The 28000-nt window shown below is 48.6% G+C and overlaps 2 protein-coding genes and 1 pseudogene across 2 annotated transcripts in view; 2 read left to right on the forward strand and 1 right to left on the reverse strand.

Moving 5' to 3' along the window:
- Nucleotides 1-1351: 1351 nt before the first annotated feature.
- On the forward strand, nucleotides 1352-10408 carry LOC129353654 (connector enhancer of kinase suppressor of ras 3-like; annotated as a pseudogene).
- Nucleotides 10409-13385: 2977 nt separating this feature from the next.
- cebpz (CCAAT enhancer binding protein zeta) lies at nucleotides 13386-21726 on the forward strand. The gene is given in 20 exon segments (XM_055023020.1): nucleotides 13386-13532; nucleotides 14485-15953; nucleotides 16451-16462; nucleotides 16464-16680; nucleotides 16775-16842; nucleotides 16844-16935; nucleotides 17032-17120; nucleotides 17194-17247; nucleotides 17314-17416; nucleotides 17493-17552; nucleotides 17623-17689; nucleotides 17781-17887; nucleotides 19916-19970; nucleotides 20301-20452; nucleotides 20522-20563; nucleotides 20639-20665; nucleotides 20668-20724; nucleotides 20803-20864; nucleotides 20980-21061; nucleotides 21398-21726. Coding segments are annotated over 20 exon segments (3078 nt in total). The 5' UTR covers nucleotides 13386-13409; the 3' UTR covers nucleotides 21538-21726.
- Nucleotides 21100-28000, reverse strand: part of LOC129353665 (protein CEBPZOS-like) — a 20639-nt gene continuing 13738 nt past the window's right edge. The window contains exons 2-4 of the mRNA XM_055023031.1: nucleotides 22059-22175; nucleotides 21934-21978; nucleotides 21100-21621 (exon numbers count right to left, since the gene is read on the reverse strand). Of these exons, the coding sequence (XP_054879006.1) occupies nucleotides 21539-21621; nucleotides 21934-21978; nucleotides 22059-22175 (245 nt within the window). The 3' untranslated portion in view covers nucleotides 21100-21538. The remainder of the gene's footprint in view (nucleotides 21622-21933; nucleotides 21979-22058; nucleotides 22176-28000) is intronic.

Raw genomic sequence — 28000 nt, forward strand, 5'->3', positions numbered from 1 at the left:
AAGCTGATTATTTTAGAAAATATGAGCCAATAATAATAGAATACAGAAGAATTACTCTATTTTACTCTATTATATGGAGCTAAATTGAGGCAAAAACGGTTGTTAAAAATGACTTAAAAAGGAGTTTTGATCTTTTTGTTTCAGTTTTCAAATTATTTTTTGACAGACAAATTTATGAAGCTGAATCTGAGATATTAAGTTGGTTTCAAAAATTTGGGAAATTAAAAATAATTTTGGACTGAAAAAAACAAATAAAACTGAAATAATGTTTGGTTCAATAATCTTTAATTTTTTTCTTTTTAAAAAACTACTTAAATTTAGCTTCATAAATTGGGATATTTTTGTGAACGTAAAAGATAATTTGAAATCTGAAAACACGCTTTGAAAACAAACCAAATTAGATCTACAGGATCAAAGTTAGGAAACTAAAATGTTTCTGACACAAGAAGTCATTTTTTCAAATAAAACTATTTTAAATGTAACTAATCTCTGCAATATTATGATCCATAAAATTGAGGAACTCAGAAACAATTAAAATTGAAGGAAAAAGCTGAAATAATTGATCCGAGCAGCCAAACATCTGAGGCGTCATGTATGAAACACTGCGCAGTTTTCACTGTAAAAGCGACAAACTGAAGCCTGGCAGCTGCTGCTCCGCCTGCCGCCTCCACAAAAACACCTTCATGGGATCAGAACCCGGAAGTCTGCCGCCCCTGAAGCAGTAATAATAATTAGAATTTAGAATAATAATAATTCTTCATTTTATTGAAAAGGTGCTTTCAGGGCACAGAAAGAATAAATGCCAAAGGCTCCCAGTGCAGAGGCTGCAGCAGCAGCAGAGCCTTCAGCCGGATTCAAAGACTCGGAGGTTCTGAGCGGGAATGTGGATCCGGAAGAACCGGATGTGTTCAGGTTTCAGCGCTCAGGTGAGTTTTCACTCTTTGTGGTTTGATTTTGTTTCTGACGCACGTTCACTTCATGAATATTATATAGTAGCCAGCAGAGGGTAGTAGCCAGCAGGGGGCAGCAGCCAGCAGGGGGCAGCAGCCAGCAGGGGGCAGCAGCCAGCAGGGGGTAGTAGCCAGCAGGGGGTAGTAGCCAGCAGGGGGCAGCAGCCAGCAGGGGGCAGCAGCCAGCAGGGGGCAGCAGCCAGCAGAGGGTAGAAGCCAGCAGGGGCAGCAGCCAGCAGAGGGTAGAAGCCAGCAGGGGGCAGCAGCCAGCAGGGGGCAGCAGCCAGCAGGGGGTAGTAGCCAGCAGGGGGCAGCAGCCAGCAGAGGGTAGTAGCCAGCAGGGGGCAGCAGCCAGCAGAGGGTAGTAGCCTGAAATAAAAACAGGAGTTTATCAAGAAGGCAGCCAGAACTGGAACCGGGATCAGACTGGGACGAATCTGAATCCAAGTGAGTTTATCAGCAACACGAAGCAAGAACATTTTTGAACTCAAACTTTCTGGAAGGATTTAAACCAAAATCACAAGAAATAAGAGAAACGTATTTTCAGCAGGTGACATTCAACATGGATTCAATCATGTGGCAAACCGAACCGGGTCGAACCGAGCTGCTGTTTACTGCCTGGGTCAGGGGGCGAGGGGATCCGCCTCTCCTGATTGGAGGAAAGCCCAAAGGGGCGTGTCCAAACCTTGCGCGATCACAGCCAATCAGCGCGCAGCTTGCCGAGAGGAGCAGTTGGTCAGAAAGCAGCGGAGCGGCGGGTTCGGTTCGACCCGAACTGTCCGAACTTCTACGGAACCTCAGGCCGTCAGAGCGCAGCAGGAGCGGCTCGAACCGAGTTCACCCGAACTTCCATCCGAACCCCTGAGTGATTCGGGAGGTCTAAACTCAGAGACTGCGGTTCCGACAGAGTTCTGCAGAACTTTTCCCTGGATTTGGAGTCGAGTGGAAGCTTCCGCTTAGTTCCGATCAGAAGATGCCCGAGTAGCGGATCGGGGAGCCTGATCCAGACTGGGTCCAGCCCGGTTCCGACATGGAGCCTGTGAGCTGGTGGAGTCCGCAGCAGGTGGAGGATTGGATGAGAGGTGAGGCTGATGGTTCTGGTTCGGGATGTTCTTCCTCCTGGTGGTTCAACAGGTTCTGGATCCGAACCGCCGGATAATCATCAGCTTCTGGCTGTCGGGTCACTCGAACCGAACCGGAAGTGTTATTACAGCATCACAACCAGCTGAAGATTCAAATATTTAAAATGGAAACAGGAAGTCGGGAATAAAACAGGAAGTTTATTCAGCTCAGTTACAAATACTTCATTTATCCTGCAGTCAGAGGCTGATGCTCCAGTAGCAGTCAGTGCTGCGGGGAGTCAGAAGAAGCCTCTGACTGCGGACGGTCAGCAGCCTGAGGGGTTTTGAGGGGTCTGGTTGCTGGTCACATGCTAAACAGGAATGACCTGTCGACCCGTTAACTGGCGGATCAGAACCGTCGTCTGTCCCTCCAGACAGACAGCCTGCAACCCTCCGTCTAGAAATTAGGACCAAGTTGATGCAGTAGATGTCAGAACATTTCACATCCTGGAACCTGATTGGCCCCGGTGTTCCCAGGGAACGAAAACATTAGCCGCTGAGAAGCTTCAGAAGCTAAACCGCTACGTACACGGTCATCCATAAAGTTATTTTTGCACTAAATCTGTTCATGTTTATAGCAAGTTAATACGTTTTGTGTCAAATCATACATAGTTGGACCCATAGCAACCATACTTACTTTTTTTTTCCAAGATGGCCACCATGGTTGTCATGGGAAATGAACTTTTGCACAAAATTTGCAAATTAGATGAAAATGTTTTAGCTATGCTAATGCCAAATTGATAAATACAATTAGCAAAAGCTAATGCTATACGGATAAGCATATTAAAATGACCAAAGGCTTCTGTTGACTGTAACTCCATGAAACGGAAGCTAACGCTAATCATTTCATGTCAGGACTTCCAGCCGTGCAGGCGGTTCTGTTTCCAGGTCCGATTTGGTTGCTTTAAAACAACCAGCAGAAAGTTCAGAACGTAACCAGAGAGGCGCCCGTGTTGGACCGCTCCAGAACCTGCTACTGGTTCTGTCGAACGGAGCAGCTGGGCGGACGGATCCGTCCCGGAGGCGTCGGAGCGACGCCGACATGTTGAGACGGGTCGACATTCCTTGGGTTGCTGGCAGGTGCAGAACGCCTCAGCTGAGCGGTTCCAGCGACCCAGTTGGTTCCTGGTACCGCTAGCGAGGAGGAGGGGTCCAGAACACGTCAGAACCTGCCGCACTCAACAGCTGGTGTTCCTAATCGCAGATGAAGAGGTTCTGAGCGACCGATTGCTCCAGGAGACAGCTCAGACAGCAGAACTCCACATGCTCTGGTTCTGACCCAGACAAACTGGGTCGGTTCCAGAGAGCTGTTTGTCCAGCTCTCCGATTCATGGAGCCCAGCAGGAAATCCTGCTTCCTGCTGAGCCACCGACCCATTCTGCTGGACCCGGGCCGGCTCAGAACCACATAGATGTTTCCTTTAGAATGAGCAGAACCTCCTTGACCCAGACGGGTCGGTTCCGTTTTGCATCCTCATGTTCTTAATAAAAACTTTTCTACAAACTGATTTTGTTTTCATTTTTAAATGAAATTATTAAAATCAAACTTCAATAAAAGTAAATAAACGGTTCTGATCCGGTTCCTGAGCCGGTTCAGGTTCCCAGCAGGAATCTTCCTCCCTGCTGCCGGAGTCTTCATCAACCATCTGCTGACCCGCCAAACTGCCTGACCAGTTGGTTCCCAGTTGGTTCCCAGTTGGTTCCAGGCATTGTGTGAAGGATGTTGATTGGTCCCAAAACCCGAAAACGAACCGGACCTTGGGCCGCTAACACTTAGCTTTCCTCAACAACTAAGGACCCGGCCGGAACGCGGCGCTAAATAATAAAAGTTAACGAAGCTTCGAGGCAGCTAATGTTCCTCAACAAATTTTAATTAATCGAATCATTTCAGCCCTAGAGGGAACGTGTTGGTTCTGCTAACTTTGGATCAGGACATGAAGACAGCATTAGATCATTAGTTACTGTTTGATGCCATTTATTGATTTTTCTGCCAGTTTCGTCAGGATCAGCCCTCCGTATTTCCCAGGTCTGGAGCAATACAAGGAAGTTGTGATGACCCGGTGGGTTTTCAGAAGGTTCTGCTTCAGAGCGAGGCATGGGTTCTGATGTCGGGTCGAAGGGAGGGATATTGACTCAGGAGCTGTTCCCTCTCAAGCCGCTAACGCCGCCCGGCTGTGAACACTTTGTTTCCAGGTCTGGACGACAGCCTGCAGCCGTACGTGGCAGCGTTCCGGCAGCAGCGGGTCGGCGGGCAGCGGCTGCTCCGGTTGGGCCACCAGGACCTGCTGGCGCTGGGCGTGGCCCGAGTCGGGCACCAGGAGCTGGTTCTGGAGGCCGTGGACCTGCTCTGTTCTCTGGTAGGTACTGGGACCGTGCCGGGGGAAGAGGTGGTTCTGAGCTGCAGTTTGGACCTCAAACGGTCCAGCCTCTGCAGAACTCCTAGTGGATTTCAGGTTCAGGTCATCCTGCAGGAAACAGATGCGGCCCCTGGCAGAGCGGTTCTGCGGTTCTGGCAGAGCGGTTCTGCGGTTCTGGCAGAGCGGTTCTGGCAGAGCGGCCCCACCCTTCCCTAGAGGGCCACTGGCGTTCATCCTGTTGGTCTGGATCTCAGGAACCAGCTGATCCATCATCAGAACCGGCCAGCAGCTGGTTTTCTGCTGACTCATGTTTACCTGACCTCAGCTGTTTTCAGGTGTCTGAGTTTCTTAGAGCATCAACTCGGGAATCCAACATGGCTGGAACAGGAGGAGGTGCTGCTGGTGCTCATGGGAAATGTAGTTCAGCTGTCCTTTGTCTCCTCCCGTAGAACAACGGCGTGGAGTCGGACTGCCTGAAGACGCTGGTGGGGAAGATGAGGGCGGCACATCGCAACCTGAGTAGCGCTGCGACGCAGCGCAGGAAGAACCCGGCCTACCAGAACAAGAACTCCCATCAGCCCTCCAACCAGTTCCTGAGTGCCGTGGTGGAGCTGATCGCCGCCGCCAAGAGCCTGCTGGCCTGGCTGGATCGGTGAGGCTAAAGCGCCTGATGTCTACACGGTATTTAGCTGAAGCTAACGCTAAAGCACTCGATTACAAATCAGCTTGACTATTGGTGGATCATATACATAAACTCTATCAGCCTGAACCGCCATATTCAGATGAACGTAGCTGCAGAGAAAGATGGAAGATGCAGTTCCTGCTAGCTAACATGTGGCCGAGGTTTGTAGCTCAGCGTTTGGTTGAACAAGTCAAAGTTTATGTCTGTAGCTCATTTCCAGCCTCGGCCGATCAAAGTGCCTCACAACAAACATCACAGGTAGGTAAATGAAAAAATAGAAATAAAATTAAGTTTAGTAAAACTAATAAGCCAAATATTAAACTGTCAGATTCCAAAAGCTAACAGTGAATAAAAACCAACAACATGGAGTTTTAGCTGCAGCCATTTCCTTCCTCCTTCCTTTTCAGTCTGAATTTCAGCAGCCAGAGGGAGACGATCCACCGAGGCTCCGTCTGCGTAGGGTGGGGGTCAGGGTCAGGGTCGGGGCTTCAGGCCGCCAGCCGACCTCAGAGCTGCTAGAGCTCACTTCAGCACCAAGGACCCAAAAACACTTTAAACCATCAATAAGACCTTAAACTGGATCCTGACGCAGCAGGGAGTCGGTGAAGGGGTCGTAAAACCAGGGTCACAGATTGCTGCAGCATCTTGGAGCTGCAGCATCTTGTTTGCGCTGCTCCAACGCTGAATACAAAGAGTCAGGATAATCTAAACGTGACGAACGACGGGATCAAACTCAGGCAGAGGAAGATGAGGTCTGACCTTAGCAAGGATCTGAAAGGATGTAGCTTTGATAGCAGCGCTAACATGCTAATCACATTTACAGCCAGACTTTCACAAACGGCAGGAGGACCGACCGCACCGTCACGTCCAGGAGAGGACGGCGCCGGCCACATACGGCTTCAGGTTTTCCCTATTTGGGTCCAGGAATGTCTGAACATCCTGAAGTGGGTCCTGTACCATCAGCAGACTGGCTGCGACAGCAGATGGATCTGAACCCATCAGTGAGAGACTTTGTGCTCGGTGAAGATTCGACCCAAAGGCAGCAGAGACAAGGCGCCAACATGGACCCGAGGAACCCGAACTCCAGAGGACCGACCCTGTCCCACATCTAGAGAAAGTCCTGTTGGAAAGAACTGGTTCCAACGGGCTGACTCGTCAGGCTGTGATTGGTTGAACAGACTGATGATGTGAAGGAGCCTGGATCAGTCATGTTTTAACTTCAAGCACTGATAATCAATAATCACAGGTTCCTGAACCTTGACTCAGGCCAGTCATCTTTATTGTTATCACGAGTGACAATTATTGTCACTTGTGATAACAGCGCTGATCGGTGTGTGTGTGTGTGTGTGTGTGTCAGGTCTCCAGTGACCAGCCCCAGTGAATTCACGGCCACCAGAAGCACCATCATCCAGCTGGGCCTGGAACTGACCTCCACCGTGCAGAAGGTCAGTGAAGGTCACCGGGAGCGGCCAGCATGAAGTAATGTTGGCTCAGTGGAAGTGGGATCAGTGTTGGCTCTGACCCGGTTCTGCTGTTCTGGTTCCGACCCGCTGGACGTTTGGACCTCAGGTTTGATCTGAGGCTTGGTCAGCAGCTGCAGCGGCTCCTCCCTGCAGCCATCCTGTTGACCTCCAGCTGCTTTTTCCTGCTGCAGGCTCTTTGCTCAAACATTTGTTTTTCCCCCCATGCTGTGCTGCAGCTGCTGCTGCAGGTCACGCTCCGGGGTCGTTGGTAGAGTTGTAAAGTGTGACTTTAGTTTGAGGAGATGAACTCAGAGATTAAAGATGGCTCCCCGGGTGTTTCTGGTTCTGGTTGGGTCCAGATGCTGACGGCTCTGTCCTCTGTGCCTGCAGGACTGCAGCGTGTTCCAGATGGAGGAGAAGATCCTGGAGGTGGTGAGTTCACTTCCTCCTCCTCTGCTGCTCCATTGTTGGTTCAGAGCTTGGAATGTCCGCTTCCTGTCTTAGATAACGCTTCCTGCTGGAGCGCAAACCGCCCAAAGCGTCCAGCTGCAGCATTAGCATTAGCGCTGCGGTCCAGCTCGTCCAGATACCTGTGGCTCTGCAGTCGGTCTGCCCTCTCTCTGCGAGCAGCTGCTACTGCAGCAGAGTAGAGTCCAGATGTGGAAGCAGAGCAGATGTTTCCTTTAGCTCCACCCAGTCGGAGTCAGGTGAAGCTCCTGCTGGACTGGTTCCACCAGGTTCTGATGGCAGAACCTTTTCCTCACAGACTCACATAGAAAGTGACGTCAACGCTAACGAGGAAACAAACTCTCCCTCTGAAACAACCGATAAGATCACAGCACAAACATTCTTTGGTTTCTCTCTTTCTGCGACTGGATTCATCGACACAAGGAATATTGGGAAAAAATCTGAAAATAACTGGCAAGAAGAAAAGCGTGAAACGATTTCTGTTGCTGCCCCACTTGGTTGGATGTGTTCTGTTGGATTGTATCCATTTTAATTAATAATTTTTCGTTGTCTTTGTTTGATGGTCTGTAACGTTTATTTCTGATTGTTTCAGTCGCAGGCTCTGAACAGCGTCTGTGAGAAGACGGTCCAGGCGACCTCTGACCCCTCTAACACAGAGCCGTCCTGCCTGGAGGAGGTTCACATCACCAACGTCAGGCCTGGAGAGGGACTGGTGAGTTCAGGAGCCGTAGGAACTCTGAGCGCTGACCTGCAGCTCTGACCCTCACGCTGTCTGATCTCCCAGGGGATGTACATCAAATCCACCTACGACGGCCTTCATGTCGTCACAGGAACCACGGAGAACGTGAGTCTGCAGCCGGAACCGGCTGTCGGTGGTACCAGAACCCAACACTAACCGGGCCGGTTCTGGTCAGTCTCCTGCAGATCAAACTCAGAGGATCCACGCTGGAGACGAGGTCATCCAGGTCAACCAGCAGACTGTGGTGAGTTCAGGGTCAGTCAGTTACCAAAAGGTAGACGGACGGAGGAGCAACATCTGATCTTCACGTCAAACCAAGATTCATGTCAGAAAAATCATTAAAACATGATTCTGTCCTGCTCTGCTGTGAAGTTTCTGTTCAGGCTGGAAAGTGATCAGTAGAAACAGATCTGAACCGGATCAGGTTCTAGATCAGAAGCGTTATCAGACTTCCTCAGGTCTGAGTGTAGATCCCTGAGGAACTCCAGAGCAGATTCATTTACTTCCTGTGACACTCTCCTTCAGCTAACATAAACTCTGTTTATAGGTTTGGAGCTACTGCAGCTGGAGCTAGGCTAGGCTAGCAGTTTTCCTTCGTTTACAGTCTCTATGCTAAGCTAACCAGCTTCAGATTCCCTTCTCTTTGATTTCTCCAGGTGGGCTGGCAGCTCAAACACCTGGTGGAGAAGATGAGGGCGGAGTCTGGCAGCATCACCTTGGTGCTGAAGAAGAGGCCTTCAGGAACATCGGGAATGGCCGCCGCTCCGCTTCGAAACCTGCGCTGGAGACCGCCACTGGTACAGGTGAGCTAACACTAATGCCATCGCATCATCCAGAGACCAGGCTCAAGTTTCTGATGTCCACAACTTACATGCAGCACCTGAACGCACCGCATCTTGGAGCAATTAAGACGTAAGAAGTCGAGATTTTAACCAGGAACAGATTCACATCCTAACCTCTAGGGGGCAGTAAGAACTGGTTTCTGCTGTTGGAGCCTGAAGACAATCAGAGAATGAACCAGACCTGAGATCAGCTGCAGTTAGACCTGAAGAAGCTCCTTCAATCCGTCTGTGTTTGCAGAACAACGGAGTCGTTTTTCCTGCTTTTCTCTGAAAGCATCGGTGCAGGAAACGCTCCGGACTCAAGCAGGATGACTCCCTGGTCGGCCCCGCAGCAGGCCGGGCCAAACAGGATGCGACAGTTCAGAAGAGATAAACTTCCTCACAGACTCCGAAGGTTAGGGTTCAGTTCTGACTCAGTGACCCACTCCAGAACCTGAGCCTGGGTTCCCTGGTTCTGGCTCATCTGGGCCACATGGTGGTGCCCATGGGCTAACTGGAAGTCACAGAAGAGCAGGACTTTCAAAATAAGAAAACATTAAAGCACGGTTGACCTGCTTCTCTGTTTGGGAACGTTTGAATGTGCAAGCTGTGGGTTCGGTTGCGTCTCTTGCAGACGTGTCAGGGCGCTGCGGATGTCTCTGGATCTCCTCAACCCTCAGACGCTGCAGGCAGGAGAAGGAACACCTCCATCCTGGATCTGTACATCCCTCCGCCTCCAGCAGCTCCATACGTTCCTCTGTGAGTTCCTCTCCTCTGCCGTTTTTCCTCTTGCCTGTCCATCCGTGACTCTGACCCTTGACCTCCTTCCTGCAGGGAGCTCAGCTCCTCCTCACATCCCACGTCTCCAAACTCGTCTCTGGACGCAGACGTCCACCAGGGCCTCGTCGACGATCCTCCTCCTGAAGTCAAGCAGCTGGTCCCGATCCGCCTCAGACAGCGATCCGCTTCCCGTGGTGCGTGAAACCGGACCGTTAGTTCTTCTGGAGCAGCAGAGGGTCTCTGGATCCGACTGGACCATTAACCTGGTTCCGAAGGTCCAGCTGGGTCCTCTTTTGCGCTTAATGTTTATCCAGTTTGTTTGCCGAAGTTCTGACCCGGTCCACTGTGAGCTGAACTGAAAACATCCTGCTCACACGGTTCAGTGAGAACCGGATCAGAACAGTGTTCTGAGCGGTCTGGTCTGGTTCTAAAGGATTCTGTTTGCCAACCTGTTCAGGTAAACCCCGACCCGTCTCCATGCCCGTCAACTCTGTCCTGGGAGTCTCCGGGTCTTCGTCCAAACGCAGAACTCAGGGAAGGAAAAGTAAGTTCACCTGTCCTGTTGGTTCTGGTCGGCCCGGACCCACTCAGAACATCCATTACCTGCTTCTTGCTCTCCATTCTGAACAGGTAGAGACGAGCTGCACCGCTACCTGAGCAACGAGCGGATCGGCGCCATCGCTGAGGAGGAGTCGGCCTTCGCTCTGCCGTCCGCGGATCGCCGTCGGTCCGCGGCGTCGACCACATCAGAGGCAGCCGCTGCCTGGTCGGCGCCGACCTGCACCACAGCGCCACCATGCCGTACCAGGAGGCCGCCGCCACCAAGAAGCTTCCTGCTGCCGCACAGACCAGAGCCAAGACTGGGTCAACGTCTGTCCTGGGCGGCTGGCTGGCCCGGCTCAGACTGTTCAGTCACTAAGGAGGAACGTCAGGAACCTCCCAGCAGGAAACGCCGCCCACCGGACCCGCTTTGTTCAGCGACATTAACAGAGACTCGTCTGATCATTGAGCTGTTCTCCAAAGGGGTCAGAAGATTGTGTTCCTCTGGTACGAGTTCCCAAACGCAGAACCTTCAGGAACCGGCTGAGGACCAGAAGGTTGGAACCGCTCATCATGCTGAAGATGTGAGAGCGTCGGTCCTTCAGAGTGTTGCTGAACTGATGCTCCTGGAGAACCAACGCTGACGTTCAGCTGTTGAGGCCTGGTCCAGTATCGGGTCATGGACCAGAACCTGCTCCGTCCATGACCCAGCCAGAGAAACCTGAACATCCTCCATTGTTCTGCTGAAGAGAAGCAGAGACATGAAGAAGATCACTGGCGGTGTCCTGAACTTTGACCTTGTTTCTATTCCTGCTGGATCTGCTGCTTCAGGCCCAACCAGAACCAGGGCTCTACTGACTGACTTCAGATTTCTGGAGGTCCAAGTCAGGAGCCCTGCAGAACCCTCAGGGTGTTCCTCAGGGAAGTGTGTTTTTGTTCATTTGGGAAGAACAGATGTTTAAATGACAGGAAGTGAAACTGGATCCTGTTGGACTCTCAGGAGTCTCGACCTTCTGATGAACGGAGAGCTTTTGCTCTGATGTTTTGGGAAGCTGCTGCGGTCGCACGATCACATTTAACCGTTTCTGCTTCATGCTGTCTGATTGGTCCATCAGCTCAATAAAGTGGAAATTAGTAAATATTCCTGCTCTGCTCTTTGTCCTGGTTTTTCTTTCATGTTTCGTCACTGACAGGGTGAACTCATGAACCAAGTTCTGATTGTTAAACCTGTTCTGGAGGAGAATCCTGCTTTTGTAACCGTCTAACAGAACTTGCTGAGGAACCGCTGCCCCCTGCTGGGCGGCTGCAGAAACTGCATGCTTCCTGCAAGGTGGAGTCTTTATCTTCATCCACACATCACCGGTTTATTATCGCTCATGTACATCCTGCTAATGTAGCTTAGCATTAGTAGAATGTTAAACCACTAACCAGTTAAATCTGCTGGTAAAAGTGAAATCAGGCCCCATCAGCAGAGGATGAGGAGCCAGGAGGACGCGGGCTGGCCAGATCATCCCGACCAGGACTCTACATCAGGGGGTCCAAGGAGAGGCAGTTGATGAGCTCTGATAAAACCTGTTTGTCAATTTATTATTGCATTAATTCCTTCATCTGAAAGTGATTCTAGATGTATGGTTTGTGCTAAGAAACGTAAAATATGACGACCAGACTTCATGACCAATTCAAATTCTTTTTGAGACTTTGAATTGGTCATTAATTAATTACTGTCAAGTAATCGATAAAAATTATGCTATCATTACCGCTGAGTAATCAGTTTATCAAAGTAATATTGGTAATCCTCTCAGTTATGTGGATATGATGGTTTGTATTTATGCATCATGTGAGCTCAGTTCCATCTGAGGAGAGCAGCTGTTTTAATGTACAGAGACTCCAACATAACAACCTGCTGATCAAACTTCACTAGTTTTCCAACTGAGAAAAGAAACTGGGGTTTCAGTTGATCGCTTATTTTAACATTTATAAAATTCCACATGGAATTTTGATTTTTATAGAAATCTCTTCGTGTAATTAATTTTAAATATTTGATTAAAGACAATAAATGTCAAGACATTGAAACCTGGTTCGGCTAAAGAGTTTGAGAAAACAGATTTCTTTACTTAATGAGCCTCATTTTTCCATAGAAAATGAGCTTTGCTGACATCTATTGACGAAAAGAGACACGATGTCCTCCAGCGTCCGCAGCTCCTGGCGGATCATGAGCTGCTGAGCCTACCTTCCTGGTGCCCGGCCTCCGCCTGTTGCTATTCCTGCCGCCATTTTAGCTCCTCGGATGTTTCAGGCGGTTTCTGCTCTGCCGCGCTGCTTAATACAAAATATTATTTCAATAACTTGGTCAGAAAAACTATAAATGAAAATAATGTTTCCGAATTCTAATTCACCTGAAAAGACTCGCATCGATCCCAAAGCAGGACATTAGCCCCAACATCCTGCGGCCTGAAGGATTAAAGCGCGAAATCGCTTCTCTGTTTTAATGGCTGTTGGCAAAGAACTACCGAAAGCATTAGCGCCCCCAGGTGGACTGGAGAGGGGACCAGCAATGAACGGAGAACACAAGTAAAATAATCAAACTACTAATGATGAATAAGTATAAAGTACTAGTAGTAATATAAATTCAAAAATAACATAATTTCAACTTTTATTTTACTTACATCGCTTCCAAAAATATTTTGAACTGTCTCCTTTCTGATTCATTTGCAGTGGATTTGATACACACATCCTGTAGCGTTTCGGGCAGGTTGCAATCATCATATAGGTTTGTCGCACTTTACCAATTACTTTCAGTGATTTATTAAACCCTAATTTGATATTGTTATGGTCTGGCTCTAATACCATAACAAATTAAAGGAAGCAACGCATGGGATAACTTAAAATAGGATTTATTTAACAAAAATCATAGCTGGTTGGAGAGGAAAGGGAAAAAAGAGGAGAAGTGGACAGACAGAAAGAAAAGGGCTGGGCTGATGAGAAAAAGGTGGTGCATTTTATGCTGATCTGATGTCATTCATGGAGACACTGGCCAGCTGCCTCCACTTCCAATCAGCACCAATGAGAATATCTGGAGCAAGGATGCTAAACCCCAAAGGAATAGCCTTGGGCCGTAACAATATGTATAAATATTTATTCCAGTTTTCTTTCCGTTTTCCTTTTAGCTCCTATATGTTTCTAAATGTTATAGAAATGTGTCTTCCTGTACCTTTTGTGCCGTTTTCAAGAATAAATAATCATAATATGATGAAAGTATCAATAATGGAAATGAGACTTTCCATTATTGTCTGGTTTAAGGACGGCCATGGTTTCACAGATAATTTTGCCATTTTTTACTTTAGAATAAAGAAATTTCCGTGCGCAGTGTGCAGCCTGCGATGCGGCTCCCCTTCCAACCTGTGGGGGCGCTGGCGCTCTCTGGCTGCCTCTCTCTGGCTGCCTCTCTCTGTCCACATCCGGCGCAGCTCTCCACGCCGCAGAGACAGCATGGCGGACAGCAGGAGCGCCGATGAGTCCCAGCAGGAGGAGAACAGCGAGAAGGAGGAGGAGGAGAGTCCGGGCCGAGAGGAGCTCAACCTGGAGGAGGTACTGCGGCTCGGAGGGACCCAGGTCAGTCAGCGGTTCGGTTCGGGATGACGGGACTTTCGTTACAACAGAACCCTGGGTGTGAGTCCAGATGTTTCCCACCAGTCCGGTTCGACACAGCCAAATATCAGCGAGGACCAGCGGACGGTTCGGTTCGGCCCATGGTTCGATTCGACCCATGGTTCGGTTCGGCCCATGGTTCGGTTCGGCCCATGGTTCGGTTCGGTAGAGAAGCTTCAGCAGGTCAGGCTCATTAGCAGAACGCTGTTGGAGTTCAGACCCCATGAATCTGAACAGAATCTGAACAGAACCAGTTCGTGTAATCATGGATTTTTATTGAGGAGAAAAATCTAATGTTCAGATGAACAGATGTTAAGCTGCTTTCATAAAATATTAGAAATACAACATAACTGCACATAATTCAATTTTTAAATCGGAAAAAGATTTTATTGCCTTACATGCAACAACAGCAAAACATAAATAAAATAAATCCTTTATCACCACCATGTAAACAGCCGGTCCTTTCTGCTGGACTGAATAACGACACAGTTTAGGGATTAAATTGGATTAAAAGATAATCGGACAGCAAAATGTGATTTATTCACAGAATGTGAAGCTAAAACCTGAACAGAGGTGAAGGGTAGAACAGCTGTTCATCTTTAATGTATGTTTTTATGGATTTATTTTTGTACAGTTTTGGTTTAATTTCTGCTCTGAGAATGTTTCAGCACATTTCCTTTTTTTAAACTCACCTTGATCCCTGCAGATCTGGCTCTCTGGTTGCAGTACCTCCACTCTGCCAGCAGGTAGAGTGGAGGTACTGCACAGCTTCAGCTTCATCTGCATGCAGTTGGTTTATGACGTAAAAATGTTGTTTTGGACTGGAGGTGCAGTTTAATTGAAATGGAAACATTGCAAAACGTTAAAAGTGAAACCAGGGCGTGTGGGACCTCTGAGCCCTGCTCTCTGTCTGCAGGCGGACTACATCCTGCTGGCGGCCATCGATGACTCCACCGAGCTCGTTGATGGAGGGATGAAGGAAGCCATTGACGACCTGGAGGAGGGAGAGCTCGAGGGATTCATCTCCAAACTGGGGATCCGGGTCTACGCCGGGTTCCAAAGCGTCCCGGACCAGCCGGAGGATGGCGCCGCTGCAGACCACAGTAAGGGAAAAAAGGCTGCAGAAGCGTCAGGTGTGGATCAAGGGTCCAGCTCTCAGAGTAAAAAACAGAAGAAGAAGAAGGAAGATGTTCTGGTTCCACTTGGGAAAACGCCGAAGCAGAACCCGGCCCAGTTTGAGTTCCAGCCGCGGCAGGTTCTGCTCATCAAGCCAGGTGGGAAGTGGTTTGAGCTTGAGTACGCCTCGGAGGGCTCGGATACGCCACAGGACGCGGCGGTGGTGTCCCTCTATAAGACACTGGCGCAGCGACTGTTTGAGTCCGAGGTGGAGCTGTACCGCACCAAGAAGAACCTGCAGAGAGGAGCCAACTCCGCCTGGATGAAGACGGTGGTCTCCTCCGGCGCGCTGGCCGACCGCATGGCCGCCATGACGCTGCTGGTGCAGGACGCGCCGGTGCACATGCTGGAGCACGTGGAGACGCTGGTATCCATGGTGAAGAGGAAGGGCAGCCGACGGATGGGCCTGATGGCGCTGGACACGATGCGGGAGCTGCTGCTGTCCGACCTGCTGCCCGAGCACCGGAAGCTCCGCCCCTTCGCCCAGCGCCCCTTTGCCCAGCTGGAGGAGCGGGCGAGCGGCAACCGCGATGCCCGCGACCGCCGCCTCATAATTTGGTACTTCGAGCACCAGCTGAAGCAGCAGGTAGCCGAGTTCGTGGCGGCGCTGGACGAGGTGGGCCACGACACGGTGGCGGCCACCAAGGCCAAGGCGCTGGCCGCCGCCCACGAGCTGCTGAGCGCCCGGCCTGAGCAGGAGAGGGCGCTACTGGTCCAGGTGGTCAACAAGTTGGGCGACCCCGACTACAAGATGGCAGCTAAGGCGGCGCATCTGCTGGAGACACTGCTGCACAACCACCCCAACATGAAGACGGTGGTTTGCTGTGAGGTGGAGCGCCTCATGTTCCGGCCCAACGTCGGCGCCAAGGCGCAGTACTACGCCGTGTGCTTCCTCAGCCAGGTGATGCTGAGCCACGACGAGGCCCCGCTGGCCGCCAAGCTCATCGCCGTCTACTTCTCCTTCTTCGGCGCCTGCGTCAAGAAGAAGGACGTGGAGTCCAAGATGCTGAGCGCTCTGCTGACCGGCGTCAACCGGGCGTATCCCTACGCCAACGCTGGAGATGAGAAGGTGCGCGAGCAGCTGGACACGCTGTTCCGGGTCGTCCACCTGGCTAAGTTCAACACGGCGGTGCAGGCGCTGATGCTGCTGTTCCAGGTCCTGGACGCACAGCAGAGCGTGTCCGACCGATTCTACGTGGCCCTGTACAGGTGAGAGACCCGGAAATGGAGCGAGCAGCTGGAGGAAACCCGCTGGAGGAAACCCGCTGGCACTGGCAGGGATAACCTTACTTTGGGAAAGACTGACTCAATTATTACTTAGTTACTTCACTGATTCAAAAGTAATTATTATATTAAGTTACTAATTACTTCCTGAGTTTATTTTGCAGTGCAACCTGTCACTAACTTTACTGGCTCAACATTTTTAACCGTTGTCTTAGTGACTAATTCAGTAACATCATAATCTAATTGAAGCTCTTCGTCTCCACTGAGTAATCTAAAGCATTTAGTAACTTACAGAGTTACTCTAAATACTTTTTCACCAGTAATAAAACGTTAATAACACTGAGAACATTTCTCCACCACCAGCTAGTCTAAGGTGTTACTAGGACTCATTCTAAGTTGCCTAGTAATCCGTCACTAACCGGTAATCTGAGTAACTGGGAGAGTGACCTGGTACCATGTTGGCGTCCTGCCTGGTCCTACAGGAAGCTGCTGGACCGGGCTGGCGGCGTCACCGCGGCAGAGCCTGTTTCTCAACCTGCTGTTCAAGGCGCTGAAGGCGGACGTGGCGCCGCGGCGCGTCAAGGCCTTCGCCAAGCGGCTGCTGCAGGTCGCCGCCCAGCAGGGTGCCTGCTTCGCCGCCGGGGCGCTCTTTCTCGTCTCCGAGGTGATGAAGGCCAACCCGGGCCTGCGGATGCTGCTGCAGCAGGGGGAGGTGAGGGAACTGGGCCAGAACTGGGCGGTACCGCTGAAACCGGACGCGGGTTCACCTCATTGACTCCTGTTGATGTTCTGATTGGTTCTGACAGGACGGGGCGGAGGAAGAGGAGGAGTTTAAAGATGTCTGTGAGGAGAGGCGCCATGATGAAGAGGAGGAAGGAGGAGTCTTGGGCCAACAGACCGGACGGAGGCGCGCCGGAGCCAGCGACCCGGCCCACGGCATCATGGGTCCACCACCGGAACCTAGAAGGTCCCTGGTCCCTTCGTGGTTCTGATTTGGATGAGAACAGGTGTGGTAAAGGCGGTTCTGGTCCGACCCGGTTCTAACGTCTGAATGTTCTGACAGGAGGGCGGAGCTCCCAGAACTACGACCCGGTCCACAGGAACCCGCTGTTCTGCGGGGCCGACCGATCCCCGCTGTGGGAGCTGCACTGGGTGAGGAACCGACCCAAACAACCCGGTTCTGGCTTGTGTTCTGTTCTGACCCGGTTCTGTTCCCCCTCTGCAGCTGTCTCTGCACTTCCACCCATCGGTGTCCCTGTTTGCCCGAACCGTCCTGCAGGTAACAGCACAACCCGGCCCGGACCTCCAGAACCAGGCCCAGGTTTCACGTGTTTTCTGTCCGCAGGGAGAACCGGTCCAGTACTCGGGCGACCCGCTCCAGGACTTCACGCTGATCCGGTTCCTGGATCGCTTTGTCTTCAGGAATCCAAAGCAGCTCAGAGGAAAACGTGAGAATCCCGGATCCGCTCTCCGGCTCCTTCCCAACCGGGTCGGTTCTGATCCAATTTCCTGTCTGTTTGTCAGAAAACACGAATTCTGCGGCACTGAGGCCTAAGCAGCGGTTCCCGGTCGGCTCGCTGCCGGGTGAGTTTTCCCTGCTGGTGCTTCTGGTTCCAAACGTTTCCAGGTCCGATTCTAATTCTGGGTTCTTCAGTGAACGGCGCCGAGTTCCTGTCCAGAGACGAGGGCCAGATCCCCGTCGACCAGGTCTTCTTCCACCGGTGAGCCTCGCTTCTCTGCCCAGGTCGGAACCGGCTGACCCAGAGCCTGATTCCGACCCAGCTGACCCAGAGTCCGGTTCTATTTTTGCAGATTCTTCAAGAAACGTCAGCAGGAGAAGCAGAGCCGGCAGCCGCGACCCGACGGAGACAACGAGAGCGTGGAGAGCGTGGACGACGACGAGTTCGAGAAGGCACTCGGTACTAACGAGTCCTTTCTAACGAGTCCTTCCTATCGAGTCCTTCCTAACGAGTCCTTCCTATCGAGTCCTTCCTATCGAGTCCTTCCTAACGAGTCCTTCCTATCGAGTCCTTCCTAACGAGTCCTTCCTATCGAGTCCTTCCTAACGAGTCCTTCCTATCGAGTCCTTCCTATCGAGTCCTTCCTAACGAGTCCTTCCTATCGAGTCCTTCCTATCGAGTCCTTCCTATCGAGTCCTTCCTAACCTGTCCTTCCTAACGAGTCCTTCCTAACGAGTCCTTCCTATCGAGTCCTTCCTATCGAGTCCTTCCTAACGAGTCCTTCCTATCGAGTCCTTCCTATCGAGTCCTTCCTAACGAGTCCTTCCTATCGAGTCCTTCCTAACCTGTCCTTCCTAACGAGTCCTTCCTAACGAGTCCTTCCTATCGAGTCCTTCCTAACGAGTCCTTCCTATCGAGTCCTTCCTATCGAGTCCTTCCTAACGAGTCCTTCCTAACGAGTCCTTCCTAACGAGTCCTTCCTAACGAGTCCTTCCTTACGAGTCCTTCCTAACGAGTCCTTCCTATCGAGTCCTTCCTATCGAGTCCTTCCTAACGAGTCCTTCCTATCGAGTCCTTCCTATCGAGTCCTTCCTAACGAGTCCTTCCTATCGAGTCCTTCCTAACGAGTCCTTCCTAACGAGTCCTTCCTATCGAGTCCTTCCTATCGAGTCCTTCCTAACGAGTCCTTCCTAACGAGTCCTTCCTATCGAGTCCTTCCTAACGAGTCCTTCCTATCGAGTCCTTCCTAACGAGTCCTTCCTATCGAGTCCTTCCTAACGAGTCCTTCCTATCGAGTCCTTCCTATCGAGTCCTTCCTTACGAGTCCTTCCTAACCTGTCCTTCCTAACGAGTCCTTCCTAACCTGTCTTTCCTAACGAGTCCTTCCTTACGAGTCCTTCCTAACCTGTCCTTCCTAACGAGTCCTTCCTAACCTGTCCTTCCTAACGAGTCCTTCCTAACGAGTCCTTCCTCACGAGTCCTTCCTCACGAGTCCTTCCTCACGAGTCCTTCCTAACGAGTCCTTCCTCACGAGTCCTTCCTAACGAGTCCTTCCTCACGAGTCCTTAATGAGGATGTTTGAAACTAGGGCTGTTGTAAACAAATATTTCAGTAATCGAGTAATCTATCAATTATTCTTACTATTAATCGAGTCATTGGATAAAAAAAAGGATAAAACTTTGGTAAATCTGACGTAACAGCAAAGTATCGGATATCAACATCGGTCCAATAATAGCTCACTTATAAAAAAATCTGAATTTATCGGTTCAATAATAAAAGGCAGGCTCACAAATACTTATAAAAATGTCTTTGCTCCAGCTTTTAGTTTGTTTTCATCTCCAGTCAGTTTAATAGATGAACTCTGACCTTGACCAGATATTTATAGCTTTATGTTAGCGACTCGATTTAACTCCTTCGTTCGTCACACAGAAACATCCAGCTACGTCACGATGAGCTCCGCCGCCAATTTGTTGTTGATATGAAATAAATTTTCCGTTCGTCTGCAAAGTTGAGGGTTGATCATCTAACCGTCAGCCGCTCGCCGTGTCCAGTCTGTCCACTCACCTGTAGAAATACACCTGCAGCTCGTCCCGCCGTTCGCTCTGATCTGCCACCAGGCTGCAGCTCCTGGAGGACTCCAGGTATCGCGCCAGTCATTTTAAGGATGCTGATTGGTCCCCCAAAAACAACAAAATCCTGGACATTATCAGCAATCAATTAAATCCTCCCAGGCCGAATTTAAACCGGACCTTATGTTGCTAACATTTAGCTTTTGTCAACAACTCAGGCGGACTGAGAGCGCTGCGCAACGCAAATAATCACCCGGCTGGAACACGATGCGCTGAATAAAACATAACTTAACGAAGCTTCCAAGCAGGTCAATTTTCCTCAAGGAATTTTAATGATCGAGGAACTGGATCACTTGAGGAATCATTTCAGCCCTAGTTGAAACATTCCTGTGAACCAAACCGGGTCTGATCCCAACAGATTCCTTGGAGGCTGACTTCACCAACGTTCTGGACGGCGACCTGGACTTTGCAGGGTGAGTTTTCCAGAATCCATGAAAAGAAATTAAAGCTGGAAATCTAGAAAAATGTCTGGAAGTTTCCAGCCTGGACTGTTCAGAAACATTTAGTCATTTTATTTAGAACAAACCGGGGCGGGGCTAACTGGCTCAGTGAGAATAGAAGATCACAGGAAAAATTTATTACTTTAATGATAAACATCTTTTATTGGCTCTAACCTGCAGAGTCGCCCCCTGGTGGACGGATCATGTAACCCTGTCTGTGAATTTAGGATCAGTGACCTCAAAAAACTGATGGTCCCAGTTGGTTCTGGTTGGTTCTGGTTCTGATGTGCCCGTGTTTCCCAGGAACGTCTGCAGTAAGAAAGGCAGGGACTCGGAGGACTCAGACTTGGAGGATGACCTGGACGATGAGGAAGTGTCTCTGGGCAGCATGGATGAGAAAGACTTTGGAGAGGACGAAGGGGGGACCTTCATGGACCCTGATGATGATGATGATGGTAGGGAGCGTTCTTCAGGACGGTCCAGTTGTCTTCCTCCTGGTTTATCCCGGTTTGTCTCTCCTGCAGCTCCAGAGTTGGAGGACGGCGAGGATGAAGACGTTCCTGAAGGTCGGTTCGTCTCCTCCTCTTCGTCCCTGACAATCCGCTGGGATCCCAACAGGAAGTGTGTTTTCCTTCCTGCAGGTTCAGACGAGGAGGCGGAGCTTCCTGCCATCCTCAGACCAGAAAGCGGAAGTCCTTCAAGGGGCCCGATTTCTCCGGATCTTTAGGTTTGTGTCTTTTTGGACTCTGCAGGAAGTTCTGCAGCATCTGGAATCACTTCCTGTTTCACTTCCTGGTTCTTCCAGAGTCGGAGAAGGACAAGAAGAAACGAAGGAAAGACAGAGGCGTGTGCGCTTCAGCGGAGGAGGTGAGTTATTTTCCTGCAGAACCGGGTCGGCTTTGTTTTGGGCTCAGATCGAATGGTCCGGTTTCAGCCAGCGGGGGGCGCTGCAGGCGACTCTCATTCTCCTTTTTCCCTCCAGTTTGGATCACTGCTGGACGAAAACACCGACTGCAGGTTGGACAACATCAGCCTGAACGCCATGGCCAACAGCGACAGAGCAGGTAGGACCGGAAAACATTTACAAGCGTTTGTGCATAAATTAGGTGACGGAATCGTTTTATTTTAGTTCACTGGATTCCAGCAGGTCAGAACATTCAGAGTCCAGTTGGTCCAACAGAACCAGTTCTGCTCCTTAAAGGGACAGTTTGCTTTTATTGCTGTTGGGCTGGTTCTGATCCGGTTCTGGAGATGATCCTTTCTCTGATATTATGAGATGGATAGAAGTGGTAGGCTCCTGATTGGCTGGTTCTGATTTTTCTGTTTTTAAAGGCAAACTGTCTCTTTAAGGAGTGAACCTGGTTGGTTCTGACCTTTGCTCTTCCTCTTCCTCCCTTTAGGCCTGAAGCAGCTGAAGTGGGAATCGCAGCGGGACGACTGGATCCACGGCCGGGACTCCCAGACGCTGCGCCGCAGGAAGAGCTCCTTCATTAGGAGGAAGAGGAAGGGCCGCGGGGCCTTCAGGAGGAACAGGAAGTAGTTCAGTCCCGTTTGGCCGCCCAGGCTTCCTGGTCCCGCTCCCGGATCCCATAGATCCCGGCCCACTCGTTGGACTGGTAGTAAACTGGGAGGACAGGAGAGACCGTCAAAGACTGTTCTTTATTAAACTATTTTCATTTATTAGAGCTTCACACAAACATTTTCTTTTGTTAATAAACTATAGAATGTTTTTCTGATCCTAACTGGTTATTGTTTTAAACTGGATCCAGTTCTGGTTCTGAGATTCAGTGTTAGCTCCACTCTGCCCCCTGCTGGCTGCTTTACACATCCTAGCTCCTTTCCCAGATCCTCTGAACTGGGCTCGCTCAGCATCTTCCGGAAACCCAGCCAGAACCTAAGCAGAACCGGCCCGAAGAGCAGACTGAGCTGAGCTCACCTTCCAGCACTGAAGGGAAGCGGCTGTTCACGGCGCTCCTGAACTCTGCAACAGGAAGAGAAGAGAGCAGACGTTCCTGCGCACGTTTTCCCTGAGCAACATGGCCGACGGGCCGCACGTCCTACCCTGACTGTTGTTCATCTTGTGAAACAGGAAGTAGGCCCCGAACACGCCCAGCAGCTCCACCATGACCACGCCCTTCATCAGCCGCCTGGCCAGGGGCTCCAGGGCCGCGGGGGCATCTGGAGGGTCAGAGGGGACAGGAATTCATCCCAACTTTAATCTTTAATCTCAGAATCCAACCATTTCTTAAAAAGCCAGAACCTTTTTGTTCCAGTGGCCCTCTGTAGTCTAGAGGGCCACATAAACCCTGTTCCTGGGTTTAACACCAACGGACTGATATCAGTGTATTATAAGCCTGGCACCCACCAGACTTTCCTTGTCCCCTGCTAAGAGAAGTGTTGCTTATTTTTGCTTTTAGAAAAAAATACATTATTCCTTAAAGATGGTTTGCAGTTGATCCACTTAAGCCAGCAGAGCGGACCAATCACACCGCTGGAGCGTCTGTTCGTTGCCTCACACCCTGCGGCTTGATCTCTGAAGTTTAAATCAGTGCAGATCGCCTCCTTTCACTCAGACTGGACACAGACTGACCTGAATGGATATTTACATCAATCCCCTGTGAGGAATTATGTTTCTTTCCAGAGTTTTTGATTAAGGTAAGAGTTTAAACCGCTGTGTTAGCTCTGGTCGTGCAGGAATAACTTGTCTTTGCGCTTTCAGAGGAGCGGTGAGGATGATTTATCTTTGTGAACAAAACATTCTCATGTCGCTGCCCAGCAGGTGGCGCTGTCTGCTCTGTAAAGTTCATGTCTGTGTTCCCGGTTGGTCTTAGCGTTAGCGGTTAGCGAACCAGCGCTAACCTCATCATGCAGGTTCAGGCGGTGAGGAGCTTTCAGTTCTCCTGCTGGTCACTTCACTGCTTTTATATTGTTTTGAGTTTTATTTCTGGTTTCGAAGCATCAAACTATCAAATGCTTTGTCCACTGTCCCATAAACTCAGGCAACCAGAACAGTTTCTGTGACTCTATTAAAACTCGACACACAGAAATGTTAGAGCTGCTAAAGCCACATTAGCAGCATTGAATTAAATCTGTTTGTTGCTCATCTGCAGTGCAGCAGGTTGAACTCATCCTGCAGGGCCGGTCCAATGCTGCATGAGGCCCGGGGCAGAACCTGACTGGGGCAGAACCTGACTGGGGCAGAACCTGACTGTTGGGGCAGAACCTGACTGTGGGGCAGAACCTGACTGTTGGGGCAGAACCTGACTGTTGGGGCAGAACCTGACTGTTGGGCAGAACCTGACTGTTGGGCAGAACCTGACTGGGGCAGAACCTGACTGTTGGGGCAGAACCTGACTGTTGGGGCAGAACCTGACTGGGGCAGAACCTGACTGGGGCAGAACCTGACTGTTGGGGCAGAACCTGACTGTTGGGCAGAACCTGACTGTTGGGGCAGAACCTGACTGTTGGGGCAGAACCTGACTGTTGGGGCAGAACCTGACTGTTGGGGCAGAACCTGACTGTGGGGCAGAACCTGACTGTGGGGCAGAACCTGACTGTTGGGCAGAACCTGACTGTTGGGCAGAACCTGACTGTTGGGGCAGAACTTGACTGTTGGGCAGAACCTGACTGGGGCAGAACCTGACTGTTGGGCCCCTCTTGCTGCTAAAACATCAGAACCTCTAGCAGCTTCTGTTGGATTTAATCTGGGAGATTAAAGTAGATTAACTGGCCAACCTGAAAACTATCAGTTCTAATTACAGTTTATTAATTTGTATTTGTCAACAAACGGCTCAACGTCAAAGATTAAACTCTCAGCGTCAGACTGTTGCTATGGTAAGAAAACAATCTATGAAAATAAGCAGACAATTTGCTGAACAATGTAGAATTTGTTAATTTATGTTAACTGGAACAATTTAATCAACTTTAGCAGTAATGATAATCTCAATAAGAAAATTTTGAATTAAACAGAGGTGCAAAAATATTTATATTGATTGTTTTTTGTTTTCTTTTTAATACTTTCTATTTGTGGGTTTAAATATTTTACTGGTGATGGATTCCAGTAACGTATAATAACCCAGTAATATTTTTACTTTTTCTTTCAACATCTTTAATACAAAAACACGGCGGACCTGGTTCACTGGGGGAAACTGACAGTAAGTAATGCAAACAGCTAATGCTAACTGTTTGATAGCCAGCTATTTGATAGGAAAGCCAAATATAAGCTGCAGCACAAGACAACCAGACATTTAAACAAATCTTGAGACTATTTTATGAAACCTGGTGGCATGAAACAAAGGAAACGAAAAACATTCCAGGAAGAAGATTAAACGAGCCGTTCACTGTGGTTCGTCTGGCTATAGGATGCATTGCCTTCTCTGTTTGCATGTAGTTATAAACACCTTAAAATTACACAACATTCATAAAATGTTCATCCGGGTACCACACACACTGGTAACAGCTTTCCAATCCAAATGAGTTGTCGTCATTAGCTTCTGGACTAGCCGTTTGGTCCGGGTGAGCTAGCCTGGGGCTATTAGCCCTTGTAAATCTCCACTCAGCTCTGTTTACATAACATTAGCAAGGCTATACGTGGTTAGCATGGCTCAAAAGTTGGATCAAACAACATCGATGTGTTGGTTAAACTTGGTGACGCTCACAGTCCCTTACATTAACTTCCATGACGTCATGCGGTGCATTATGGGATTGTGACAAATATGAAGCCTCTCAATCATTTCAATATAATCGAACAGTTTTTTTCTACGTGTTTAAATCATTCATTTAAAAAGAATATTAAACTGAAGCTATGTGCTACTTCATATCTTTCGTACAGTTCACATTTTAAAGTATTACAGGTAATTGTTGTTTCTCGATTTGTTTGTTTTTATTAAACTGTTTAAACCCTAAACTCCAAGCACTTTCTGTCATTTTCAAGATGTTTGTAGAAAATATTCTTTTAGAAGTTGTCATTATATTTAACCGCTTATTTTGATTTCTTTCTGTTTCTGACATCTTTTAGCTAAACCTTTGTCTTTATCTCTAATTTCACTCACCTTCCTTCTGCTCGACGAGTCAGAAAGCAGCTGCAGCGATCCAAACGAACCGAACCGAGTCAGAAAAAGGTTGAACAGAACAATATCACCCGAAGATGACGCGACAGCAGCACAAACAGGAAATTTGAATCCACTGAACGGAAGCCGAGAAGCACCAAAGGCCCTCTTCAAGCCTCATTACTGCCACCAGCTGGCCATGGTCAGGATTACAGGTGAACTAAATAATAAAGACAAAAACATTTTTAAATGTTACACCAAAATAAGACCGAGACCCTGGCAGCTGCTCGCTGATTGGCAGGAGGTTCCGAAGCAGTTCGAGTCGAGGAGCCGGTTCCGCTCAGAAAACCGGTTCGGAAAGGACGGGCCCGGGCCTGCGGACGGGAGCCGCGGCTTGTCGTAAAGTGTGACCGAGATGAGAGGCTCTGCTGCAGCGGAAGGAGAGCGGAGGGTACGGGGAAGAATGAAGAAGAAGAAGAGATGATAATAATAATAATAATAATAATAATAATAATAATAATAATAATAATAATAATAATAATAATAATAATAATGACTGTTTTATTATCAGAGTCTTCATAAAGGCTGGAAATAACAAACCATCCAAAGATCCAATCTTTTAATAAATAAATAAATAAAAACGAAACTATTTACAAAAATCAAACACGATTAGACAAAATTTAGCTGTAAAATGAACAGTTATAAAATAAAAGTTTTTTTAAACGTAAAAAATATTGTGACTTCGAGAATTTTATCAAAATTCTGACTGATAAAAACACATATAATGGCCTTTAAAATATGAGCAATGAAAAAACGAACAAATGAAACAAACACTGAAATCATTTCCTGACATTTTAATGACAATTATATGAAAATGAAGCGAGTAAATGAATAAATGTCCTAATAATGACTTCAAAACTGGGATTTCTGCTAAGCCCGACTTTGTTTTCTTTATTATTTATATGATAAAACCTTTTTTATGGTTCTGTTACTCCATCCTGGACCGGAACCAGAACCGTCAGAGTCCGAACTGGATTTCCTTCCAGTTTGAAACTCAGAACTTTTCAGTTCAGAGAAAATAAGAAGATATTTTTTCTTTGTGATTTAAAGTTTGTTTTCCGTTTCCTATAAAGTTGACACCGGAATATAATAAAGTAGTAATTTAAAAAATGCAAAATAAAGTTAAATCTTCCCAGTCTGGCCGAGTTACCCATTCAGAAAATCCAAAAAATAAATAACTTTTTCAATAATATTTATAAATGTGACACTTTCAATTAATCGCAATAATTGAAACGTTCATTAAAAGTTTCAGTCATTTTGTAAAAGCTAAAATTATATATAATGAAATCATCTGATTGGTTAACCTATACAGCTGCACACCAATCAGATTGCAAATAGGAGTGTTAGCCCCGCGCACTGATGGCTGACCTGAATCAAACTGAATCAAACACATTTTAAACTGATTTATTTTGATTTGGTGTTTATTTACTTGATAATTAAAACGTGTAAATTATTTATTAGTGTATTTTTTAATGTTTGCACTTGAAGTTTGATCAAAATATATATTTTTTAGCAGTGAAAGTTCAACAACCAGAAGAGCAAGAAAAGACAGACAGAAACAGAAACAGTTCCTCTGCATCCAGGTAGTTCATCTGAACTGGACCAACCGGACTCTCCCCACATCACAGCACCACTACAGGCAGGATAACTGCATCGCTTCCGGCTGCTTCCGTCCCTCCAGAACCGGGTCGATCCAGATTCCTTCCGAACTCAGTGACAACTCAGACGGCTCTCCATTGAGTTGGTTCCGATCCTCGGTTCTGGTCCAGGCTGGACGGGTCCGAGAAGCTGCCTGAGTTCGGTTTATTACCTTGTAACCCATCCAGGTCCAGTCACCTGTCCACCTGTCTGCTCAAAGTCCATCCATTATCTGTTCACCCTTCTCCCTGACGGGGTCTGGAGGTGCTGGTGCCTCTCCAGCTGCGTTCCGGGCGAGAGGCGGGGTCACCTGGATGGGTCACCTGGGCAGGTCGCCAGTCTGTCGCAGGGCCTGCTCAAAATCCAGGCCGCATTTATTTTAAAAAGCCACCTTATTTGATCAAAATGTTTCAAACATAAAAACTAAATCAAATCTCCAGTGAAGATAGTTTTGGTTTGATCTTTTTTTTGTTTGTTTGTTTAATCTCTCTTTTGTCAAACATTTTTGCGTTCATTCATAATTTAATCTGTGAAATATTTTACAGCATAAAAAGAGTTGAACTTTATTATTTATGTTTAAAATGTTTTACAGGAGGGCTGGTAGCACTGTTGCCTAGCAACAAGAAGGTCCTGAGTTCAAAGGTTCAAAGGGTGAACAGATGATGGATGATGGATGGATGGATGGATGATGGATGGATGATGGATGATGGATGGATGGATGATGGATGATGGATGGATGGATGGATGGATGATGGATGGATGGATGATGGATGATGGATGGATGATGGATGGATGGATGATGATGGATGGATGGATGGATGATGGATGGATGGATGGATGGATGATGGATGGATGATGGATGGATGGATGATGGATGATGGATGGATGATGGATGGATGGATGATGGATGATGGATGGATGATGGATGATGGATGGATGGATGATGGATGGATGGATGATGGATGGATGGATGGATGGATGATGGATGGATGGATGATGGATGGATGGATGATGGATGATGGATGGATGATGGATGGATGGATGGATGGATGATGGATGGATGGATGATGGATGATGGATGGATGATGGATGATGGATGGATGGATGATGGATGGATGGATGATGGATGATGGGATGGATGATGGATGGATGGATGATGGATGGATGGATGGATGATGGATGATGGATGGATGGATGATGGATGGATGGATGGATGGATGGATGATGGATGGATGGATGATGGATGATGGATGGATG

This window comes from Poeciliopsis prolifica, unplaced genomic scaffold (genome assembly GCF_027474105.1).
Source record: "Poeciliopsis prolifica strain line A6 unplaced genomic scaffold, Auburn_PproV2 SCAFFOLD094, whole genome shotgun sequence".
Taxonomy (NCBI): domain Eukaryota; kingdom Metazoa; phylum Chordata; class Actinopteri; order Cyprinodontiformes; family Poeciliidae; genus Poeciliopsis; species Poeciliopsis prolifica.